This window comes from Arvicola amphibius, chromosome 6 (genome assembly GCF_903992535.2).
Source record: "Arvicola amphibius chromosome 6, mArvAmp1.2, whole genome shotgun sequence".
NCBI lineage: Eukaryota > Metazoa > Chordata > Mammalia > Rodentia > Cricetidae > Arvicola > Arvicola amphibius.
This window is the reverse complement of record NC_052052.2, coordinates 10,551,536-10,573,541: the sequence shown is the minus strand read 5'-3', so window position 1 is coordinate 10,573,541 and position 22,006 is coordinate 10,551,536. Positions and strand designations below refer to the sequence as shown.

Here is a 22,006-nt window from a genome sequence, read left to right as displayed (position 1 = left end):
TGTTAAACTGGTACAAGTCTTCAGCCCGGTACCAAGGAAATCAGTCCTCTCTTCTTCCAGCCTCCAGTGCCAGGCCCTGACACCCGTGGCCTGGGCTGCTCTCCTGGCTGTCAGCAGCTTCCATCCTAACTGTTTTGGTCAGCATGTGTGGTAGACACAATTACGAAGTCGTGCCACAGAGCTAGGCTGTGGCTCAACTGCAGGATCCAGCTCGAAATGTGCCCGCTCTAGCCCCTGGGCTGCAGACCGGGAGCCCCCAGCGCTTGGTTTTCCCAGAGGACAGGCTTCGTACTGGTTCTTTCTCTCATCCTCATGTCAGGGCTGCCTGGCTAAGCTTGACCCTCAGGGTTCTGTGTACCTGGGACTAAAATCCTGTGACTGCTGAGGCCTGCGTGCAGGATAAGAAAGCCAAGCTGGGGGCTGGGACTCTAACCCTTAGACGGAAAGCTTGACTAGTATCACAAAGCCCTGGGCTTGATCCCCAGTAAACATAAACTGGGCACAGTTACCTGTGCCTGTAAGATTAGAAGTTCAAGGTCATCCTCACATTTGAGGTCAGCCCAGGGTACATGAAAACCTGTCTCAAGCCTCTCCCTTAAGAAAGACCCAAAAGTCTAAGCATCTAAGCTAGACGCCACCACAGAACTGTAGCTTAACCGGCAACGGAAGGCTCCTCACCCCAAAACATCACCTCCAGGTCTCCTCATGTGCCTTGCCCTTAAAGCCGGGTTTTACTCATGCTAAGAAGCCTTCAGTAAGCTGCTGTGTGTGATGTGGGCCATCTGTCATTATCCCACAAGCAGGCATCCAGACTCAGCGCCACAGTCAAGAATGAACACCCATGACCCCCAGCTTCCTCCCTGCTCTGTGACGAGCTCGTATGCCGCCAGCTTGCTGTTTCTGTCCAGTAGCACGGTGTGTGTTTTCTGGACTTTCTGCGGAATGGAATCACATCACATCCTGCCCCCTCTGGACCCTGCCAATCACTGTAACCGTTCCGAGGTCTGTCCACATCAGACCAGGGCAAACGTCTGCGGCTTCACCCTTTCTGAGGCTCCTGCTCTAGTCTGCCACCCATGGGTTCATTCACCTGTGGGTGGCTATGTGGGCTGCTTCAGCCTCGGGCTGTGACATATGACCTGCTGTGAATATCTGAGAATGTGTCTTTGCGGGGACAGGTATCTCCTTGTGAGATGTTGAACCCCATGTCTACTCTGTATCTTTGCTGGGTTATTTTCTGGGTTCTCTCTCCCCTCATTGGCAATGGCACTACTGAAAAAAAAAAAAAAGACAGAACCGAATCTCCCATTGTATGGAGTCTGGCTGGCTTGCCACTGTCAGGATATGGCAAAAATGATGCTGAGAGACTCCCAGGGTCAGATTATGCAAACCTTGCAGCTGGCACCTTCGTTTCTGGGGACCTTGTCTGAATGCCCTGAATCTCTATGAAGGAAGCCTGGCCCCAGGCAGTGGCAGGTACTCAAAAAGCCCCAGTTACCGGGCCATCTACACACAGCCATCATGCCAACACACCAGATATCTCCATGAAGACATCTTAGATGTGCAACAGAATACCAGAGGGAGCCTGGCTGATACCACGTGGAGCTGAAGAATTCCCTGGTCAAGTCTACCAAATGCCTGGCATGCAAGATGAGGTAGTGTAAGGTAACTAACTGGTGGTTGCTTTACCCTAGTGAGACTCAGGACCGTTTGTTACGCAGCATTGGTGACTGTCACAGGCTGCTACAGCCTAAACACTGTTGGCCACAGTCTTTTGTTCTTACTGAGAATTACTGTTCTCAGTCCCTAGAATGATGCCTGGAAAGTAGTGAACTTCAATGAGTATTAACTGAATGAGTGGGTTTCTTGATATGTCTTAGGGTATAAAAGATCTTGCTGGTAACCTGATAAACTGAGTCTGTGTCCCTAGGCCCACATGATAGGAGAGAAGAGATTCCACCAAGTTGTCCTCTAATCTGCACAGGTGTGCTGAGGCATGCATGCCTACACACACACACACACACACACACACACTACACGCATGTGTACACACACACACATTACACGCATGCATACTCAAAATTGACTTAAAGAATCTCATTAGAGGGGCTCTGTGTCAGATGTTGGGACTTCCATGCTTGGTGCCTCAGTTTCCCGAGCCAGTCAGGCTCCCTCCACCTACACCGTCAAACGTGAGGGAAATGGGTAGGTGTGTGACATGCCGGGCGCAGGGCTTGCTCGCTAACCTGAGTGAGACTCTCAGGGCTTGCTGCATATGCCCACCTTGTGCCCCTCAACGTCCTTAATGACCATCGCTGGAACTGTGGTCCTACCCCAGGGCCTTGTCTAAGGCCAGGAAAGCATCCCCCTGTGGAGCAAGCGTGGCTGAGAGGAACCAGGACAAAGACTCTGCCACACTTGATCTGTGCCCTGGGCCACCTTGGACCAGTTCTTGAGTCAGCTAAACTTGACCACCTCAGAGGCCAGCTCAGCATAGGACTTCCTGGGATCGGGCCTGGGTGCCTCTTCTGGGACGAAGGCCAGCATAGCTCTCATTCTCCTGTCACAGTTGTGGGGTGTGTCCTGACCCAGCATGGTAAGGATGGTTGGAGATCCCCGGGGAGACAATTTAACCATGTCTTGGGCCTGGTGTGTCTCATAGCAGGCTCTGTCCATGTCTACGCGGCTTCACTCCCCACCCCAGGAAGGAGCCGGACTGAATCAGAAGTCAGGATCAAGGTCTCAAGGTCAGCAACTCTGGCTTGCTCCTAAAATGTACCCTGGGCGCAGCTGAGGCTGCAGGCATTCAGGGGACAGGCCGTGCTCACTGAGCTGCACAGGGAAGGGACTGGGTGAAGGGGTGGGGAAACTGGTCTAGACCGGCGTTTATGACCAGGGACAACTCTAGAGCAAACACTGGGGGTGACTCAAAAAGCCCAGTAATTCCAGGGTCTCAGTGAGACACAGTAATCCACACCTTCCCTTCCCTACTCTTTGGGGCTCCCCTTCTTTCCTGCTGTGACATCTATGAAGGAAGTCTCTGCTAAATGTCTTCAAAATACAGAGAGAACTCTGGGGACAGGTGTTGGCCCCCAAACCACCTAGCTCTCTTAGACCCATTTTAAAGACGGGGTACAGTAGTAACTGGCTAACAAAGGTTGCTGGGAGTAGCAGGGACTTATGCAGATAAGCCAAAGAGGACAGCGCATGGGCCATCTCCGTGCTAAACAGACGTGGACCATTTGCTCTTTAAAGAGACCCAGTGGCCGGGCAGCGGTGGCGCACGCCTTTAATCCCAGCACTCGGGAGGCAGAGGCAGGCGGATCTCTGTGAGTTCGAGACCAGCCTGGTCTACAAGAGCTAGTTCCAGGACAGGCTCCAAAGCTACAGAGAAACCCTGTCTCGAAAAACCAAAAAAAAAAAAAAAAAAAAAAAAAAAAAGAGACCCAGTGTCAGCTCCCACCTTGTCCTCCCAGGGACCAGTTGGGCACATTTTCTTGACCCTACAGGAAACAAACTCTAGGGACAAGTACAGTACATATCCCGCAGGTCCTAGAGGGCATCCATGGGATTTCAAGCAGATTCAGCCTACAGGTGTTCACAGCATGAGCGAAGGGTTCAGCCGACAGACTGTAGGACATCACTGGAGCCGGGGAAGCAGCTCAGGTGGTGTAGAGTCCACCTAGTATGCCTGAGGCCCTGGATCCCCCGTCTGTCATGCCTGAGGCCCCGGATCCCCCGCCTAGCATGCCCGAGGCCCTGGATCTAATCTCTAGCACTGCATTTACTGGGTACTGGACCTCCTTTCCTAGTACTGAGGTAGGTGGATCAGGTAGATGGATCAGGAATTCGACGTGATAGTGAGTTAGTTTGAGGATAGACTGGCCTATATAAAACCCTGTAGAAGGAGGAGGAGGAAGGGAGAGGAAGGGAGAGAAGAACAGCAACAACAACAAGCCAACCAGTACACCACAAGACTGCCTGGAACTGGAAATGAAGTGCCAAAGCTACAGGGTTGGGGCTGGAGTGACGGTGGTTGAGAGTATTGGCTGCTCTTCCAGAGGACCTGGGATAGACACTTGCCATGCAAGCCCGAGGACCCGAGTTCAATCCCCAGATCCCTGTAGGGATGAACTAGAAGAACTGACTCCACAAAGTTGTCCTCTGTTCGTTACACACGCACCATGGCATGTGTAATACACACACAGTAGTAGCAGTCGTAATAATGAGCCGGGTGGTGGTGCATGCCTTTAATCCTAGCACTTGGGAGGCAGAGGCCGGTGGATTTCTGTGAATTCAAGGCCAGCCAGATCTACAAGAGCTAGTTCCAGGACAGGCTCCAAAGCTACAGAGAAACCCTGTCTCGGAAAAAAAAAAAAAAGGTGGGAGACAGAGTCTCTCTACATAGCCCTGGCAGTCCTGAAACTCACTTTGTAGACCAGGCTGACCTTGAACTCACAAAGATCCACCCGCCCTGCAAGGAATGCTGGAATTAAAGATGTCAGCCACGAAGTCCAGCTAATAATAATATTTTTAAAGTTTATTTCAGAGCAATAAGAATCTGAGTTTGTCCGGCAAAGCTGATTTGCCACCATGATGGTATGTTAAGATCTTTCTATACTAAGATGACTTTTGGGGAGACAATGCTGGTGACATTAACACATAGATAATGGATAATGAAACACTCAACCTTTGGACCATCCTCCTGGTGTGGTGGTGTGTGCCTATTATCCTAACACTTGGGAGGTAGAGGCAGGAGGACCAGAAGTTCAAGGATAGCCTTGGCTATACATGAAGTTCGAAGCCCGGCCGGACTACATGAAACAGCAACAAACTCTTCAGGAAACAATCTACCTACCACTCATGAGCTTTCCTGCTGACAAGGTGTCAGCAGAAATTAAGGGCAACTGGTACCTGCCTCTCTTTTCCAGCTCCTCGTGAGGTCAGCTTTCCACCAGAGCACTCACTGCAGGAGCCCAGAGGGCTTGCACTGAGCTATGATGTAGGTGGAGGGGTTGTTCAGAAACAGTAGTAAGGCCAAGTGTGCCAGTTCACACCTATAACCCAGGCACCTAGAAGGCAGAGGCAGGTGGATCGCTGTGAGTTTTAGCCAGCCAGCCCGAGCTACACAGTTGAACTCTGCCTCAAAACAAACAAACAAACAAACAAACAAACAAACAAACAAAAGCCGGACAGGGCAGGGCACACCTTTAATTTCAAGCACTCGAAAAGCAGAGGCAGGAGGATCTGTGTGTGTTTGAGACAGCTGGTCAATACATTAAGCTCCAAGGGCTATGGAGAGACCTTGCCTCAAAAAACAAACGACACAAAATGTAAGACACATGTTAACTCCACTTGAGTCACTTCTCACTTCAAAATCCATGTTAGCCAATAGTGGTGGCGCACACCTTTAATCCCAGCACTAAGGGGGCAGAGGCAGGCGGATCTCTGTGACTGGTCTACAAAGGGGGTTCCAGGGCAGCCACGACTGTTACACAGAGAAACACTGTCTAGAAACAACAAAAACAACTGAAACCAAACAACAAAAGAAATCAACGCAAGTGATGCTAACACGTATGGGGCTCACCGCTGTTATTTTAGAATCAGTTAGAATTCAGACATTTCACTAGGGTGAAGAGTGGCCAACAGTGATATTTCAAACCACAGAAACAGCTTGTGGGCTTTCACTACCCTAAGGGCCTGAGAAAAAGTTTGAGTGGTTATGGCTCACTGTTCTGGCAAAGGACCCAGGTTAAGTTCCCAGCACCCACTCCAGGTGGCTCACAACCACCTTAATTCGAGCTCCAGAGATCCGACGCCCTCTTCTGGCCTCACAGGTAACTGCACTTACGTGAACACATGTATATATATATATATATATATATATATATATATACACACACACACACACACACACACACACACACACACACACATAAAGTAAATTTAATTTAAATTTAAAATAAATAAAATTAGAGACTGGAAGTATGACTCGGTTGGTAGACTGCTTGCCTAGCATGCACCAAGACCTCCTGGGCTTGATCCCCTGGACCACACCAACAAGGTGTAACAGCATATAATCCCAGCACTCAGGACTCAGAGACAGGAGGATCAGTTGTTCAAAGCCAGTCCCTAGACTATAGCAGTTCTGAGGCCAGTCTGGAATATATGAGACCCTTGCTCAACAAACAAACAACAGGGCTGATGAGATGGTTCAGCGGGTAAAGGCACCTGCTGCCAATCCTGATGACCCATAGAAGAGGAAGGCGGGAAGGAAATGATTCCTGCAAGCTGTCTGCACAGACACCCTGGCAAACGCATGTATGCACATGAACAAGAGTGTCTCTCTCTCTCTCTCTCTCTCTCTCTCTCTCTCTCTCTCTCTCTCTCTCTCTCTCTCTCTCCTCACACACACACACACACACACACTAAGTTAGAAATGCAATACAGAAAACGACAAGAGAAAAAAATTCTCAAGCCAGATCTTTGTCATGTGATAGTGGCCGAAAGCGGGAGTGTGGAGAAAACATGGGAACAGCTCAGATGTCCAATGACAGGAAAATGGCTGAATAAATAATGGAGCCTCCATTTGGTGGAACATTATGCAGTCATTAAAAATTATGTCCTCGAATCGTATTTATTGTTGTTGGAAATTGCTCAGCATGTTCAACACACTGTTAAGAGATTTAAAAGAAAAAAAAATGAAAGAAAACCATTTTCACGACAGCCGCGATTTACAGGGAAGTCAGGAAATGGAATCCTGGGAAATTATCAACAGCAGATGGTCCCGCAAGCTCCCAGAGAGCACAGTGGGGGTCACAGGGGTATCTAGGGGAGGGGCTAGATACACCCACTACCATGCTTCTTGCTCATTCCCTTTCTACTTTTAAACTCGCGAGGAGACCAAACACCAGAAACCAACATGCCCACGTTCACCCCCAGGGCAGCAGAGGCGTCCTCCAAGCCCCTGGCTTCCCACACTTGATTCTCTTCCCGGTCTGATGTCAGCATTTGGGGACCACGGTGCCAGTGCCTGCGTGAGTTCCCAATCCTCACCCAAGCTGCAAACTTAAGGTCTCGTCTAAACTGCAAGATGGTGTAGGTGGGGCCTCTGCCAGGGCGGAAGTCTTTGGGGCATTGCTATTCCCTGGGGCCACGGACTGTTAACAAGTGTCACTGCCATCTGCTGCCTGTTCCGAAGGCACACGTCCGCCCACGTCTGCCCATTCTCCTCATTACAGTGCATAAATCCCTCTGCACGCCCCACCTCCACCTGCCACATCTGTCTGCAATTTGTGCAGTCGCTGGTGCAGGGGCTGGTGCAGAAACAAGTTCTGTAGGACGCTGCAGGACTCCAGGTGGAATGCTCTCGGAGGCTGGACGTGTCCAGCCACTAGCTTTTCAGGGACCCTGTTGCCTTGAGTGTATGGGCTCTGGGGTGCCATTGGCCTAGAAGCCAGACAGGTAGTGGCTCTAAGATCTGAGAAGGCAGGCCTTGCCTCTGGCATCTGCCAATCACTGGGCTTCTGTATGGATCACAGGAAGTAGTGAGCCACTCAACCCTCTTGGCTTAAGAGGCAGCCACTCTCATTGCCCTGAAGGTAAGAAACATGGGCACTACCATTACCTCAAAGGAATGCAGGTTCAGGCAGGTTGGGAAATTTAGACAAGGTCAAAATTAGTGAGAGGTCGAGCCAGATGCGGCAGCGGATCACACCCGCAATCCCAGCCCTTGGGAGGCCGAGGCAGATGGATCACAGTGACCTGGTGGCCAGCCTAGGCTACATAGCGAGTGCAAGGCTAGCCTAGGGTATAAAGGAAAATGTGAAGGGACTGATAGAGCCGGGGTGCAAGTTCAGTTCAAATCTGACTCCAGAGCTGGCCATCCCATGGCTGAGCTAAAGTGGTCGTGATCTTCTGCCTCAAGCTGACTTCACGGTGGACATGGGCAGAGGAAGGACAAGGCAGGTTAGTGGAACAGAAAAGGCCTCTGCCTTGCTGGGCTCTGGAACCTCAGTCAAGTCACCTGACATCCCCGAAGCTCACCCAGTGTCTTCACAGGAAGCTAACACAGAGTCGTTTTAGCTGGGTTGGCCCCTGCAGAGAGGCCACCATTAAGTGTCCTCGGGAAAATAAGGCAGGAAGCCTTACATGGCCTTGCTAGGCCTATCTACTTGAATACTTGGTCCCCAGTTGGTGGACCAATTCGGGAAGGTTTAGGAGGTGTGGTCTTGTTGGAGGTGTGTCACTGGAAGTGGGCTTTGAGGTTTCCAAGCCTGTATCATTCCCCAGTTGGCTCTCTCTCTGGTCATGGTTACTGTCTCAAACATGTAAGCGCTCAGCTCCAGCATCATGTTTGCCTGCCTGCTACCATGTTCTCCACCTGTATGATGGTCATGGACTTACTCTATGAGCCCCCAACAAACTCTTCTGCAAGGTGCTTTGGTCATGGTGCCTTATCACAGCAATAAAATAGGAAACAAGACATACCATAACCACAATTCAAGGAAAGACACCTGTACTATCCACATTTATGTGTTGTTCATAGTCAATGAAAATACTAAATAGAAACTTCTAGAAGTCATTCATAAGTCTTAAGTGACTTCCTGCATGTGTATGTGTGTGGAAGCCAGAGGTCGGTGCCAGGTGTCTTCCTCAGTCACTCTCCACCTGATTTTTTGGGACGAGTCTCTCACAGAGCCTGGTGCTCGCTGACTCTGCTAGGCAGGATGGCCAGTGAGCCTGTGGGATTCTGTTGTCCCTGCCTCCCCAGCGCTGGGTTTACAGGTGCAAACAGCCATGCCTTGCTTTTGAATTTGAGTGCCAAGAACTGAACGCAGGTCATGGGTTTGTATCTGAGCTATCTCCAGGCCCCTTAATGACTTTGAATAGATAGTCACAACTGCTCTGTTCTATTATTAGCTTCCCTGGGTAAGCTCTAACTGTGCCTAACCTGTATAGTAACCTTTATCATAGGACACACGAATGGAAAAACACCCAGTGCACACAGGTTCCATACTATACAGGTAACATCTTAGAACATGTACTCAGCACACCAGGGGTGTTGGATGCTCACTCTGCATGCTGTGCTCCAGGGAGCTGGGCTCGTCGATGCAGACAGCACTGCTTTTAATTCTCACTTTTGTGCAAGCCTGGATTCTTGCCCTTTGCTCGGGTCAGGGTAAGAGAACGAAAGCTTGGGCCCCGAATATGCCTCCTGGCCCATAAACTGCCTCCTTCCAAGTCTTAAAGAGCAAACACAGCTGAGAATTCTGCTCCTGGCCAAGGGCAGGGGAGGAAAGGTCCTCTGTCCATGGAATAAACTCTGGGAAAGGTGCAAGAGGCAGAGTCTGGTGGCTTCCCAAGCCAGCACCAACTCTGCATGGGAGTGTCAGGCTCAGCGAAACTCCCATGCGGCCTGGGCTGAGCAGCACCAAGGAGACTCCAGGCCATGAGACTCCACAGTGAAGGCAGCAGGGGATATTATGAGGTCCTTCAGCCGAGTAAAGGACAGCCACCCGGGTGGGAATGGACCTCTAGATGGCTGCATGGAAAAAAAGCAGGCACATTTGGAAAATGACTTCCCAAGCATGCAACCATTATGTAGTAGCTGGGTCACAATGCCCATACCATCAATACCCAGTCACAGCAACCCTGACTGTGGTGGTCTGAATAAAAATCACCCCCATAACCCATAGGGAGTAGCACTATCAGAAGGTGTGACCTTGGTAGGGTAGGTGTGGCCTTGGTGGAGGAAGCATGTCAGTGGAGGTGGGCTTTGAGATTTCAACCGCTCAAGCCAGGCCCAGTGGCTCCCTCTCTTCCTGCTGCCTGTGGGTCTGGATGTAGAACTCTCGGCTACCTCTCCAGTACCACATCGCCTGTGTGCTGCCATGTTTCCCACCATGACTATAACGGACTAAATCTCTGATCTGCAGGCCAGCCCCAATTAAATATTTTCCTTTGTAAGCATTGCCACGATCGTGGTGTCTCTTCACAGCAATAGAAACCCTAACTAACACATCGCTAAAATAAGATCCCCCTCATATGCCTTGAAAACTGCACACACTCATCCTCCCAATGGCTCCTTACAGATCCTGGGGGGGGAAATGGCAGTGATGTGTCACATGACCACCTGCTAAGTCAGCTGTGGGTACCAAAGCAAGGGTCAGGGAAAGCTGCTGGGATGTAGGCGGCTCATCAGCCAACAGAAGTCCCTCTTCCTTCACGGGGCAAAGCTAGACAGCAAGACAGTCCATCCCCAGACTCCTAGCTCTACAGCAATGCGCGACCAGGCTCCTGACAGGACACCTGACGTGAGCCACCACTGTGGTCCCTTGCATGGTGTCTCATAGACCTGGAGGCTCAAAAGCTCCTCTCCCCAACCTGAGATGCTCATCCAGGACTGGTCAAATGAAAACCTTGACTGCTCCCGGTGTCACGGTGGTTGAAGAAACAAGGCAGCTCTGGCTTCAGGAACACAGCTTTTCTAGATGTCTGACAGACATGGTCAACCGGCAGCCCTCGGGGACGGCACCGAATCATAGACTGACTTAAAACATGAGACTTGTTTTTGCAGTTCTTTACGCTTTGTGACTGGACTGCACGGTTCTCAGGTGTGAACCTTTGCAGATGACATCTGTCACAAATGTCAAAAGGTTGAATGCACTCTTTCAAGTCAGCAGCATGCACACCCCAAAAGCTGTTCTCTGGAGACACTGAAGACCAATTTCTCAAAGTGCAGGGCAGCTGCATCTTAGACAGGCTTCCTATCTTTCTCAAAAAACTGTCTGGAACCTTCCCTGAAGCCCAGAGAATGGGCAAGTAGCCTTGCAGGAGGAGAAAAGGAACTGAGAGCTGTTTCAGGGAACCTGGTTGCACTTGAGGCCCTTTGGTGTGTAATCTTTGGCCAGCTGGTGACCACAAAACTGGGGTCCAGCAAGAGATTTCCAACACGCCTGCATAGCTTCAAAGGTCTCCCCAGCACCAGGGCCGCACGATGCCGCATCTCAAGGGGAAACTACATTGGTCTGAATGACGGACGAGAATACACTCAGCCCCTTCTCAGAGCCTACCTTGGGGAACAGGAGTGATAATTGGGGCCACAGGCATTTCTCCAGCAGAGCCCAGCACAAGCTCAGTCCTGAGCAGGGAGGTCCCACAGGCTCCCAAGAATGTAGGATAGCCTCAGCAGTAGGTCAGTGTCTCGGTCTATCAGAGATGGCGCCTGAGGCCCCACCCATCCCTGAGAATCTGTGGGCAGTTAATAGTTGTGTAAAGGCATGGCAGACGTCTGCTTTAGTGGTGAAACCGCTGGTAAGGTGCCCGCGTTCCTAAAAATAGCGCTTCACCATACTCTTGTAAGCAGCCCTAATGAGACTCAATGTGGGTGGGGGGGAATGTAGAAGGGGTCTGGCTGGAAAGCGGAAGGGATCAGTGGAGTGGGAGGGACAAGAGAGGGTAATGAGGATGAATGTGAGTAAAATACGCTATATACGTGTATGAAAACGTCATAACAAGCCCATTATTATATAAAATATATGCTAACAAAAGTTTCAAATAAATTTGTTGTTATTGTTTCGAGACAGGGTTTCTCTGTGTAACAGCCCTGGCTGTCCTGGAACTCACTCTTTAGAGCAGGCTGAATTTACAGACACCTGCATGCCTCTACCTCCTAAGTGCTGGGATTAAAGGCGCATGCAGCCTTAATTTGAAGACTTCCTGTCTTCAAATACACTTTTTTAAAAGCCCACTTGCTCTTCACCCCTCAGGGCTCCTGTCACCCTGAGACAGGATGTGACAGGGACCAACTCCAGGAAGCTCAGAATGGCCCAAGCCTGTCCCCTGTTGCGGGTCACTTACCTTGCAAGGCTTCTTTGGCCCTGGCCAGCTCCTGCTCCTTCTGCACCAGCTGCACCCGAAGCTCCGTGGCTGAGAGGACCTCGGAGCACTTGCCGCCCTGTGACTCCTCCAGGTCCTTGGCCAGCATCTCCTTCATCTGCCGGAGAAGGTGCACTTCCTCCTGAAGCTGGACCACTTCCTCCCGCAGGAGCACTAGGGGACAAGAGCAGCTGGTCAGAGGTGGGGGACCTGGAAGGGCTCAGGCGACTCCTGTGAGCTGTGCACACGGGCCCTTTTCCCAAGTGGGCCCTGGACCCACACCTGCCACTCTCCTGAGCCGCTGCTACTTCTGTGACCACTCAGCGTTCTCCTGCCGGCTACAGATGCAGGCCTCAACATTCTGACCACAAGTCACCCCATGCCTAGGGAAGTTCTATGTGTGATTTCTTGTAGACTCCCCCAAACCTGTGCCTGGTACCAACAGGATCCCCACTTTACACATAAGGCCACTGAGGCTCAGAGAGGTGAAGGAACTCTGAAAGGCCAGGCTATGGTGCACCACAGCGTGACTCTGGTGGTGAGTCAGGGTTTGGACAGTGTCACACTGGATGACAAAGGGCAGTTACATTTTGTAGAGCACATGCCCCATAGGGGAGGGGGTTCTGCAACCCACAGAGAACATAGCATTGACAGGCATAACCCCAAGAATGGGGGCACCATGGGTGTAGGACATAACAGCATCTATATGCAGCCCTGTGTGTGCATCCTGAGAGCCTTGCATCTTCAGAAGGTACCCAAGTAATGACAGCTCATGGAACATCACCCGCCACTGCAGTCCTGCAGGCCCTGGGGTGTCTGTTCCTTTAAGACCAATAAACCTCAAACTGCCAGGCGTGCTGGGGGCAGCACTGTGCCCTCACAGGGATGGGTAACACAGGAGGGGGCATGTACAGGTCGTGCCTTCATGTACACGATCATATGTAGGCCTTTGTGATGATCACACTTAGATGTCACGTCAAGAATGAAGCTACCAAGTGTGGTAGCACACTTGCTTCCCACCAGTGTAAGAGGTCAGCGTCTGGGTCAGGATTAGATTCAAGGTTAGGGCAGATTCAAGGTCAGCCTGGGCTAATAACAAATTCAAGGCTAACCTGGGCTACGTAGTTTTCTTAACCTCTTCCACCCTCTAAAAGAGGCGGCGGCAGGGGAAGAACCAAGCTGAAGGACACAGTGACAGCTCTGGAAACAGCCCCAGGATCTCTGCTGTAGGCAGGTCCAGCTCAGTTCCCTCCCATTCCCAGCCACAACAGCCAAGGTCTGTCCTACTTCCCATAATCCTCCAGCAGTCCCTACGCTCACCCCCTTCACGTGACACACATCTGTGCTCCACTGTGCATCCTCAGGCAGGTTCTCCCCGCAAAGACCCTGGCGTGGGGAGGCACCTGGCTGCTCTGTCTTACACTGGTGGGCTCCAGTGGAGGCTGCTGACTGTCACATCCCCCTGAAAACCTGGAAACTCCCAGCCCTCACTCCGGGGGGGGGGGGAGGAGGGGAGGTTGGATCACAAAGGGCCTTAACCCCAGCCACCTGTCCCTCGCTCTGGCTTGCCATCTTTAGTGGAACCCAAGACTCTGAAACTCTCCTCTCCTTTATTAGTGGCCTTCATTTGCCCATCCTGATATTAAATGTGTCTTTAAGGTACTCTGAGGAAGCCACTAAGGTCTTATTGTCCATGCAGGCAAGCAGTGGGTCCCAAGAGGCCCTGTCAGTCCCTTGCCAACTCTTCCACAAATTGTATGCCCTTTCTTGGGGTCTTGTTTGCTACACGGCACAGGGAGCCCACCCAGTCAGGGCTGCCAGATTAAGAAAAACAGAACAAAGTAAAATCCCAGACACACGGGGGCCTGCCCTCAAGGAAGCCATGGGTCATTCTTAGGGTAAGTATATCCCCAGCAGCATGTGGAGCACGTTGTCCTACCTTTTAATTTGACCATGCGCGCTGTTTCTTCCCAGTGGGGCTGCCCCCTCCCACGGTCACAGGCGCAGGAAGCAGAGTGAGCCAGGAGCTGGCATTGCTAGAGCACCCCGAGGCAGTGGGTGAAAGTGGAAAACACACAACAGCTGTTGCACCTGAGCTAGGTCAAGAGCGAGCATGGGGGTGGTCCTGGCACCACGCGCACCTCCCCGAACAGGTGTGCCTGGCTCTGAGGTCCCGCCCTCCAGCCCAGCCCAGCTCTGAAGTAGCCAATGGGAACCACACACACACACACCTAACAGGAAACCAGGCTGGAAAAACAACTAAGGGAAAATGAGAGGCTCCTGCGAGCTTACCAAGTACCCACACTGGCTGCCTGAACAGTACAAAATGGGGGTACAAACAGGCCCAGGGGCAGAGAGTGTGTCTAGCGTGCCCAAGGCCCTGGGTTCCATCCCCAGTCCTACCCCAAAACAAACCACTTCAACGTGCCCGCCACCTTGCCCACAGTACGTGAGTACCACCAAGACGCACAGCTGGCGTTGCTGGCTGCATGGAGGAGACCAAACCCACACATTAGAACCAAGGGACAATGAAGAAACTGGAGTTAACTTTGGTTTCCTGCCTCAGAGGGTTTGGTACACCTTGCAGTATGCGTCCTTGGACAAGACACTCTCAATTTCTGGGCCTTCATAGATGTACTTCGGGGGGGGGGGGGGGGGGGGGGGGGGGGGGGGGGGGGGGGAAGGGCATACTCTGTGCAAACCCATGGATAGTACTGCTAGTGTGTGGGAACAGAGACTCTGGACTCTGGTGTGCGGCCGCACAGCTCAACACGCTTGCCAGCAAGAACAGGCGGCTTGTTGGGTTCAAATTAATGAAGAAAAAATGAGCCACGTTTCTCAGCCGCACGGGCCACACTCGCCTCTCAGGTGCAGGAGGCTAAGGCGCTGGACAGTGAAGGGTACATTCCAGCGAGTGTAGACAGCCATTGAGGGAGACAGGAGGAAAGCCAAGCTGCTAAGCCAAGATGCAGCAAAGGCTCGTGGCCCGCTCACAGGAAGCTTCCGGGACTGTGCTGGCTTTGTCCAAGCCCAGAAAGGCAAACAGCACCATGGATGGTAGCCCCCTGCACTGGACAAACCACAAGCCTCAGACTCCTGGGCAGGGAGCAGGAAGGGAGGGATGCAGAGGCACTATCGAAAGCGGTAATCAGGCGACTGTTGCTTGGAGGCCCTCCTGCCTCAGGGAGCTGCTTGCTACCCATGGAGCTAACTTACCCAAACAAGAGGCCCCAGGTGCCTTTTCCCTGAAGAAGAGGGGTTGCAGTGTACCCTCCCAAGAGAACACATCCACAGTCAGTGACCATGGAAGCTGAGACAGAACCTGCTACTCCACAGCCCATCTCCTTTCATCTGGAAGAGTTCTGCTTTTAACAAACTATCATTTCCCAGCCTCCAATGCAGCTAGGGTTGCCCGTGTTTTGGTCAATGGAGTATAGGAAAAAAAATGCTTTTGAGAAGGAATGTCATTTAAAGCCCCCCCCCAAAAGGCTGAGTCTTTTCCCCACATTTTATCTTCAGAGAGTGGATTTAATGGCTGGAGCAGCAACAGCCACCTAGTAATAAAGAGGCAATCAATGTCTTAAGTAGATTAATCCCCACAAGAACCCATGAAATAGGTACTATTATTATCACACCAGTTTCATAGATTGGGGGTTTGAGATACAGGGAGGTTAAATGATGGAGCCAAGCTCACAGATAAAGAGCAGAGCCAGGCTTTGGGGCTGGGTGGTTTGGTGTCAGCACCCTGTTCTGGCTTCTAGAATATGGTCCTATTCTGGGTCCTGAGACATACTCTGGGAACAGTGATGCTTGCTGATTTCCTCATGCAAACATCCCCACCATGTGTCTACAAGAAGCACATGAAGCAAGCAAGCTAAGAGGGCTAGAGTCCTGGGCCATATAACTGTCTGGCCCTCCATAGTGGTCAGACCATCCACTGAGCACTGTTATCCAAGACATCATTCTAAGGCTCAGGAGAGGAACCCTGGTCTTTATCAGTCCTGGCATGGAGCGACAGTGGAGTCTTGCAGCCTCGCCACCAGCGTCATTGCCCCCAGCCCCACTCCCCCAGGAGTAAGCTTGCTCTTGCTCCCCATGGTAAAGTAGATCTCAGCAACTGTGTGAGTGGGGGTCCAAGCCTTTGTACCAGGTTCATGGTCCCTGCAGCTCCTAAGAATGTGGGGTTCCTCAGAGATAGGGATAGGATCTCCTTCCATGCACTCCAGTGCCAGCTTTGGGCAGAGCCCTGGTGGGTATGTGTCCCCAGTGCCAGGTGCTTCAGATAGAGGCAGGCCAGGCAGGTTGAGGCAGTTAGTGGGGCTCAGTCTTGGCTCCTCTACTTCCTAATGTTAACCCCTGGCATCTGACCTGAATGCTAGAATGGAGCCAAGACTGGTTTCCCAGCCTTTAGTAAACATTAAACAAGGCAACTGTCTCTTAGGCTCTGTTAAACCTTTTAACACTGTGACATAATGCTGCTACCTACAAAGTCCAGGCCCTGGGAACTGCAATGGAGCTAATAATAATAACAACAATAATAATAGCCGGGTGGTGGTGGCGGCGCAGGCCTTTAATCCCAGCACTCAGGAGGCAGAGGCAGGCGGATCTCTGTGAGTTCTGGCCTACAGAGTGAGTTCCAGGAAAAAACACTGAAACAAAACAATAATAATAATAATAATAATAATAATAATAATAATAAAAAATAGTATTATTTTAAAATTCCTCCAACTCTTATAATTTTAAGTAAGTTCATCATGTCATGTTGAGCTGTATTTATAGTTATCCTGGGGCACATGCTGCCCATCAGTCACAGATTGAATAGAAACATTCTGGAAACTTCTAAACAGGGGTCAGGTGTAGTTTATCACCACCAGTTTGCTTTGTTTCGAGATAGGGTCTTTTTTCATAGCTTTGCCTGTCCTGGAACTAGACTGGCCTCAAAGGTAGAGATCCACCGGCTTCTGCCTCTCCAGTGCTGGGATTAAAAGTGTGTGGCTCAATTTCATGACAGAGATTGTGTCCTCTGTCTTCTTGGAGAAGGCTATGATCTCAGCACCCAAGGAACCCTGAGCCACAGCCTCCCTGACCTGTGGGAAAGCTAAGGGGCACTCAAGGCCTTTATGAAGGGCAGGGAAGGCAGGCCCTGTCACTAGCCAGGGGAGACAGAAGAACAGGGCAAAGAGAGCCTGTGTGAGGAAGTTGGGCTGAGGGTGCTGCCTACCATGCATGGACAGACACCTTGGTCACCAGCCAAGCACACGCCTGCTCCTGAGCTCAGAGTCTGGCAAAGTAAACTTAGGGAGGGAGTCATTCAGCCCCTGAGCTAACCTGTGCTCTCTAGGTAGCCTCTTTGAAGGCATCTTGGCAGCTCTGTGGACTGTGGCGGGTCTATATTCCCAGGAGGGCCACCTGAGCCATATGTGCACAGAAGGAAAGGCAGAGAGAGGTGCTTACTGATAAAACAATCACTACTGCCCGCCTCCAGCCTTTTAGAGACCATGGCTGCTGGCCTCGTGCTAGATCCTTCCCTAAGGTCGGTCACATGGTGACCCTGTGCTGGGCCGGGAGAGGCCTGGAGATTCTGGCAAGGCATACACCTTGCTCTCTGTGGGCCGGTCTGAGCCTGGCAGGTGGCCTTGCCTGAGCTGGCCTTGTTATTGTAGGGTCCGGGCCAAGTCCTATGCAGGTGGTGTGGCTGACACTGGACACTTTATCTGAAGCCAGGAGGAATGAGACACCCTTGGAGGGAAGTTCTGAGGTAGACAGAGGACAAAATCACCTGAAGGGGCAGGGCTAACAGAAATGTGGGAATCCAGCCAAATGGTTCCTAGTGGAGGAGGGGCACCCAAAAACAGAATGGGAGGGGCTGCTCTGAGTGCCCCACAGTGGCCTGGGTCCTCTTCCATGCTACACTGTACAATGGGGAAGAGAAGGGTCTTGGCTGACGAGCACCTTTGAGGTTGATGATCACCTCTGCCTGGGTGGTGCCAACCCGCCCGCCAGGCCCTCTCATAAGTCTTCATCTCCATGTGACTGACGTTGGTGCTCTGTCATCACAGGAGCCCCGGAGGACAAGGCATCTTCAGGGATACTGAAGCACAGAGGGACACAGTGTGGGGGCAAACCAGGGCCGCTCTCCTGAGGGTGCCAGACTAGAAGGTGCACTCGAGGTGACAGGCATAGCCTCTTCATCTCAATTTTCCCACAATCTCTCTCTTCCCACAGCTGGGCAGAGGATCCCAAAGGCTCTCTAAACAGCCACTACCACTTCCAACTTTTCCTGACGTCTGAGGGGGACGGGGGTCTGCTACAAAGTCAGCTCTGAAAGCGCTCAGGATTCCGTGATGGCTAGAAGTGTCATGGACAAGGGCCAGGATGCAATGACTTCCAAGTGTGTGGAGCCAGAAGGTAGGATTGCAGGCAGGGCGAGCCAGCTTCAGCGCAACACTAATGCAGTCATCCTGGGCCTGGTGTTGGACCTCCCTGCTTTGTCAGGCTAGGTTTGCCCTGTTCCTGCCGTGGTCCCTGCATGGGGACCTCTGCTTATGTTAAGACTGCATGCGCACGCGAGCGCGCGCGCGCGCGCACACACACACACACACACACACACACACACACACACGATTCCTAGCAGCTGGCAGAGAAGCGGCTGGAGCTCGCCAAGATTCCATGCTCTCTGGGCCTCTGTCATGTGATCTTGCCACTTGGATGCTCCATTTCCAAATCTGAAGGACTGCCACAGAATCCCACCCTTCATGAGTGCTGTCACTCATGGCCCCTCTGGGACTGCAGAGCACTGGGTAAGGTGATTCTTAGCTCAGTGCGGGTGTGGCTGAGCATGCTGGGAACCAGGTAAGGCCACCTCCTTTTCTCGGAATTTCACACCATTGTTTTTTCCTTTGGGGCCAGCCTATTTAATCTGCTTGCCCTGCAGGGGCTGCTTCTGGGAGGACACTAGACTAACTGCCCACCATCTTGCTGTCTCCTAGGCCATGGTTTTCCTCCAGGGAGCTTCACACATCCATTCAATACTGCAGAGCTCCAATTTTCTCCTGGGACAGGGCTGTGCAGTGACCATGGGCCATGCCCTGGAGGTGATGTTAAAGCCCTGCCCTGGGAGGGAGCCTGTAGGAAGCCTGAGTGTAGGGACAGACTCAGATTTGATCTGAGGATCATCACTGGGAACACAGGCCTCTCTGGCCTGCTGGAGACCTGGGCAGGCGTCATGAAGCATCTCACTGGGTGATTCCTGGCTGAGGAGAGGAGCAGGCCATGGAGACATGGACAGGTAGCCAGGACTGCACAGCTTCCAGGCCTGGGCTCTCGCTTTTGGTGGCTCTGAGGAGCCAGTTTCTACCATGCGCTTGCTCGGGAAGGATGGGAGAGGGCCATGTGGGCACCTCCTTCAGTCCTTAGTGGACACATGTTTTTGGGGGGCTGGAATTAGAAGCACCAGTCTGACTGTTGCGCACCCAAATCTGGTGGATTGACAGGGCTGTCCCATGCTCTGGCACAAGGAATCCCACAGATCTCATGAGCCTCTGAGCCACAACGCCACTGCCTCTCTTGAGAGGCTGGCTCGTCTTTCCTTCCCAGTTTCTTCACACCCCTGGATGAGGCTCTGCTGGTGGCTAAACCTGGGCCTCTCTGGGTAAGGACTCCTCTTTGTGTGTGCCTGCTCGTGTGTGAGTGCGGACATATACGAGCTACTTAGAGAACACGGACATACTTATACGAAGAGGAGCGAGAGGACAACCCTAGGTGCCGGCCCTTGCTTTTCACCTTATTTCAGACGGGGTCTCTGTGCTCACCATTGCCTATGCTGGATTAGCTGGCCGGTGAGCTTCGGGGATTCTTCTGTTTCTGCCTCCTATTTCTCTTAGGAGAGCTGGGATTAAAGACACATATCTTTTTACTCGGGTCCTGGGGATATGAACTCAGGTCCTCACGCCTATGTGGCAAGCATTTGTCTTCCTAGCCTTGTCTCCAAATGCCCCTTTCGTTTTTTTTTTTTGTTGTTTTTTTTTTTTGTCACAGCACCCCCTCCTGACTTGACTTTGGGAACCTCCCCTCATAACACCTGTTCTTCAGAAATGGAAATGGATCCGACTGGCCCTGACCACTGTGATTGGTTCAGGAGAAGCCACATGACCTGAGCCAGCCCACCCAGAGCTCCTCCTCAGACTCTAGGAGCCCTGGGGCTGCTAGTGGTCCTTCCTACCACCATGAATAACAGCCAACAAGGCATAAGGTAGCTCACACCACACCTAAAGACAGATCTACACCCGAATTAGAGAATGAACAGTCACTTTCATGGTCTAGCTAGTCTGAGCCAGGTTTTCTACTGCTTTCAAGAGAAAGAGAGTCCTGGCAAATCAATTCTGCCAGTTTTGGAGGAGCCTCCCACCATCCCGACAAATATGAAGGCACCTGCTGTGTGCCGAGTCCTCCAAGCTATAATCCTCCCTCAGAAACAAGTGATGTGGATCTTAAGAGCGATGAGCCTCCTTCCCAACTACTGCTGTTCCCATTGCTCTTTAGCCTCAGAGACCCAGCCTCCTGACACCCCCCACCCCAACTCGGTCCTGCCCCATCTTGTTCAGCCCTGCCATCCCAAACCTCCTAATTCTGCTTCAAGGCTGTTTTCAGACATGCCCTATTGCCACGGGCCTTTCTCCTCTTCTATTACCCATAGAGATCTTAGAGCACCAACCATACAGCTTTTGAGTTCATACCCTGAGCTGGGAGTTCACCCAGTGGCTGACACTGAATCTGAGCCAAGAGTCCCTCACCAAGCACATGCAGAAGACTGGGCAGCATCTGTTCCAATCCTCAGATGCAAAGGCTGAGCATGCGACTCAGTGGCAGAGCTTGAACCAACTGCACGAGCAAGGCTGAGGGTGTGGCACAATAGCAAAGTCCTTGTCCAGCCTGTATTATACCCTGAGTTCCATCCCCAGGGCTGCAAAAACAAGCTAACCACAGCTTGCAGGTGCAAAGATGGGAAGCTGGGCTAGAAAGTTCAAGGTCAGAGAGCCGGTTCTGGTGACTCAGGTGAATCCCAGTTCAGAAGCCCATCAGATACCAAAGCTCAAAACCAGTCCCCTGCCCTAAAAGCCACTCGGCGAAATATCAGGAAAAGAGGCTGACTAGAGGGGACAGACCTGAAAGAACATCTATCTCTGAGTGACCTTCTTTCCTACCAGGGTCAGCCTCTGGAAAGAAGGTATCCACGGGGTTGGGGTAGAAACACAGCAGGCACCAGATGGTCCTGCCTGCTCCTCTCCTTTCTTACCTGGCATAGCCCTCCCCGGCTCACTTCCTTGTCCACCTCCCACCAAAGAAAATTCAATGGAAATACGGAGAGGAAAAAGAGACGAGAAAAGGCATTCGTCATCCTACCATGAAGTGGTCCAGGCCTTCCACACAGGGAGACCACAGCTCACGGCAAGTTGGACCCATCACCTGAATTCAGCCAGCCCACCTGGACTGCTGGTCCACCAGAGACTGAGCCAGCACCCCAAGCCTCAGTTTCCTTTCCAGTTGCCTCCGGCATCCACGGAGCAGTTGCAAACCCCTGGCACTGCCAGAGCAGGTTTACTCTGACTAGCTTTGAGGAATTCTGGATAGTCATGGGCTAGGGGAAGAGAACAGGCTTCTGTTCCCATTGCATGGACAGATAAACTGAGACCCAGAGGAAGGGTTTAGCTAGGTCCATTCCCTTGACCACTAAGCTACCTGTCATTACAAACTGGAAGCCAATCTAGAATATGTGCTTGGGCTTGGAGAGTCTAAGCCAATCTCAAATGTCACCTCAAGGCCATCAGTGCCTGTCAAGCCTCCTGGGGCACCACAGATGTGCGTGGTCACGCAGAGGGAAACAGGCATCACACACAGGGAAATGGGCATCAGCTGGGTGTGGGCTCCCATCACACAGAGGTGACAGAGCTGAAATCCCTGCTTTGGTGCACTCCCCTAAGGCAAGCAAGCATTAAAACCAAGTCCAGACTGGTCTGAACAAGTCCCAGAGCCGGAGGGGCCACCCACAGACACAAGTACTAGGTGATGCCTGCTGCCCTGTGACCTGTGACTCCTTTCCCTCAGTCCCCTGTGAAAATGATCACTG

General features: G+C 51.8%; 1 protein-coding gene across 1 annotated transcript in view; it reads right to left on the bottom strand.

The window, feature by feature from the left end:
* Kazn (kazrin, periplakin interacting protein) overlaps nt 1–22,006 on the bottom strand; it is a 128,158-nt gene that overhangs the window by 88,492 nt on the left and 17,660 nt on the right. The window contains exon 2 of the mRNA XM_038335172.1: nt 11,863–12,054. Within this exon, the coding sequence (XP_038191100.1) occupies nt 11,863–12,054 (192 nt within the window). The remainder of the gene's footprint in view (nt 1–11,862; nt 12,055–22,006) is intronic.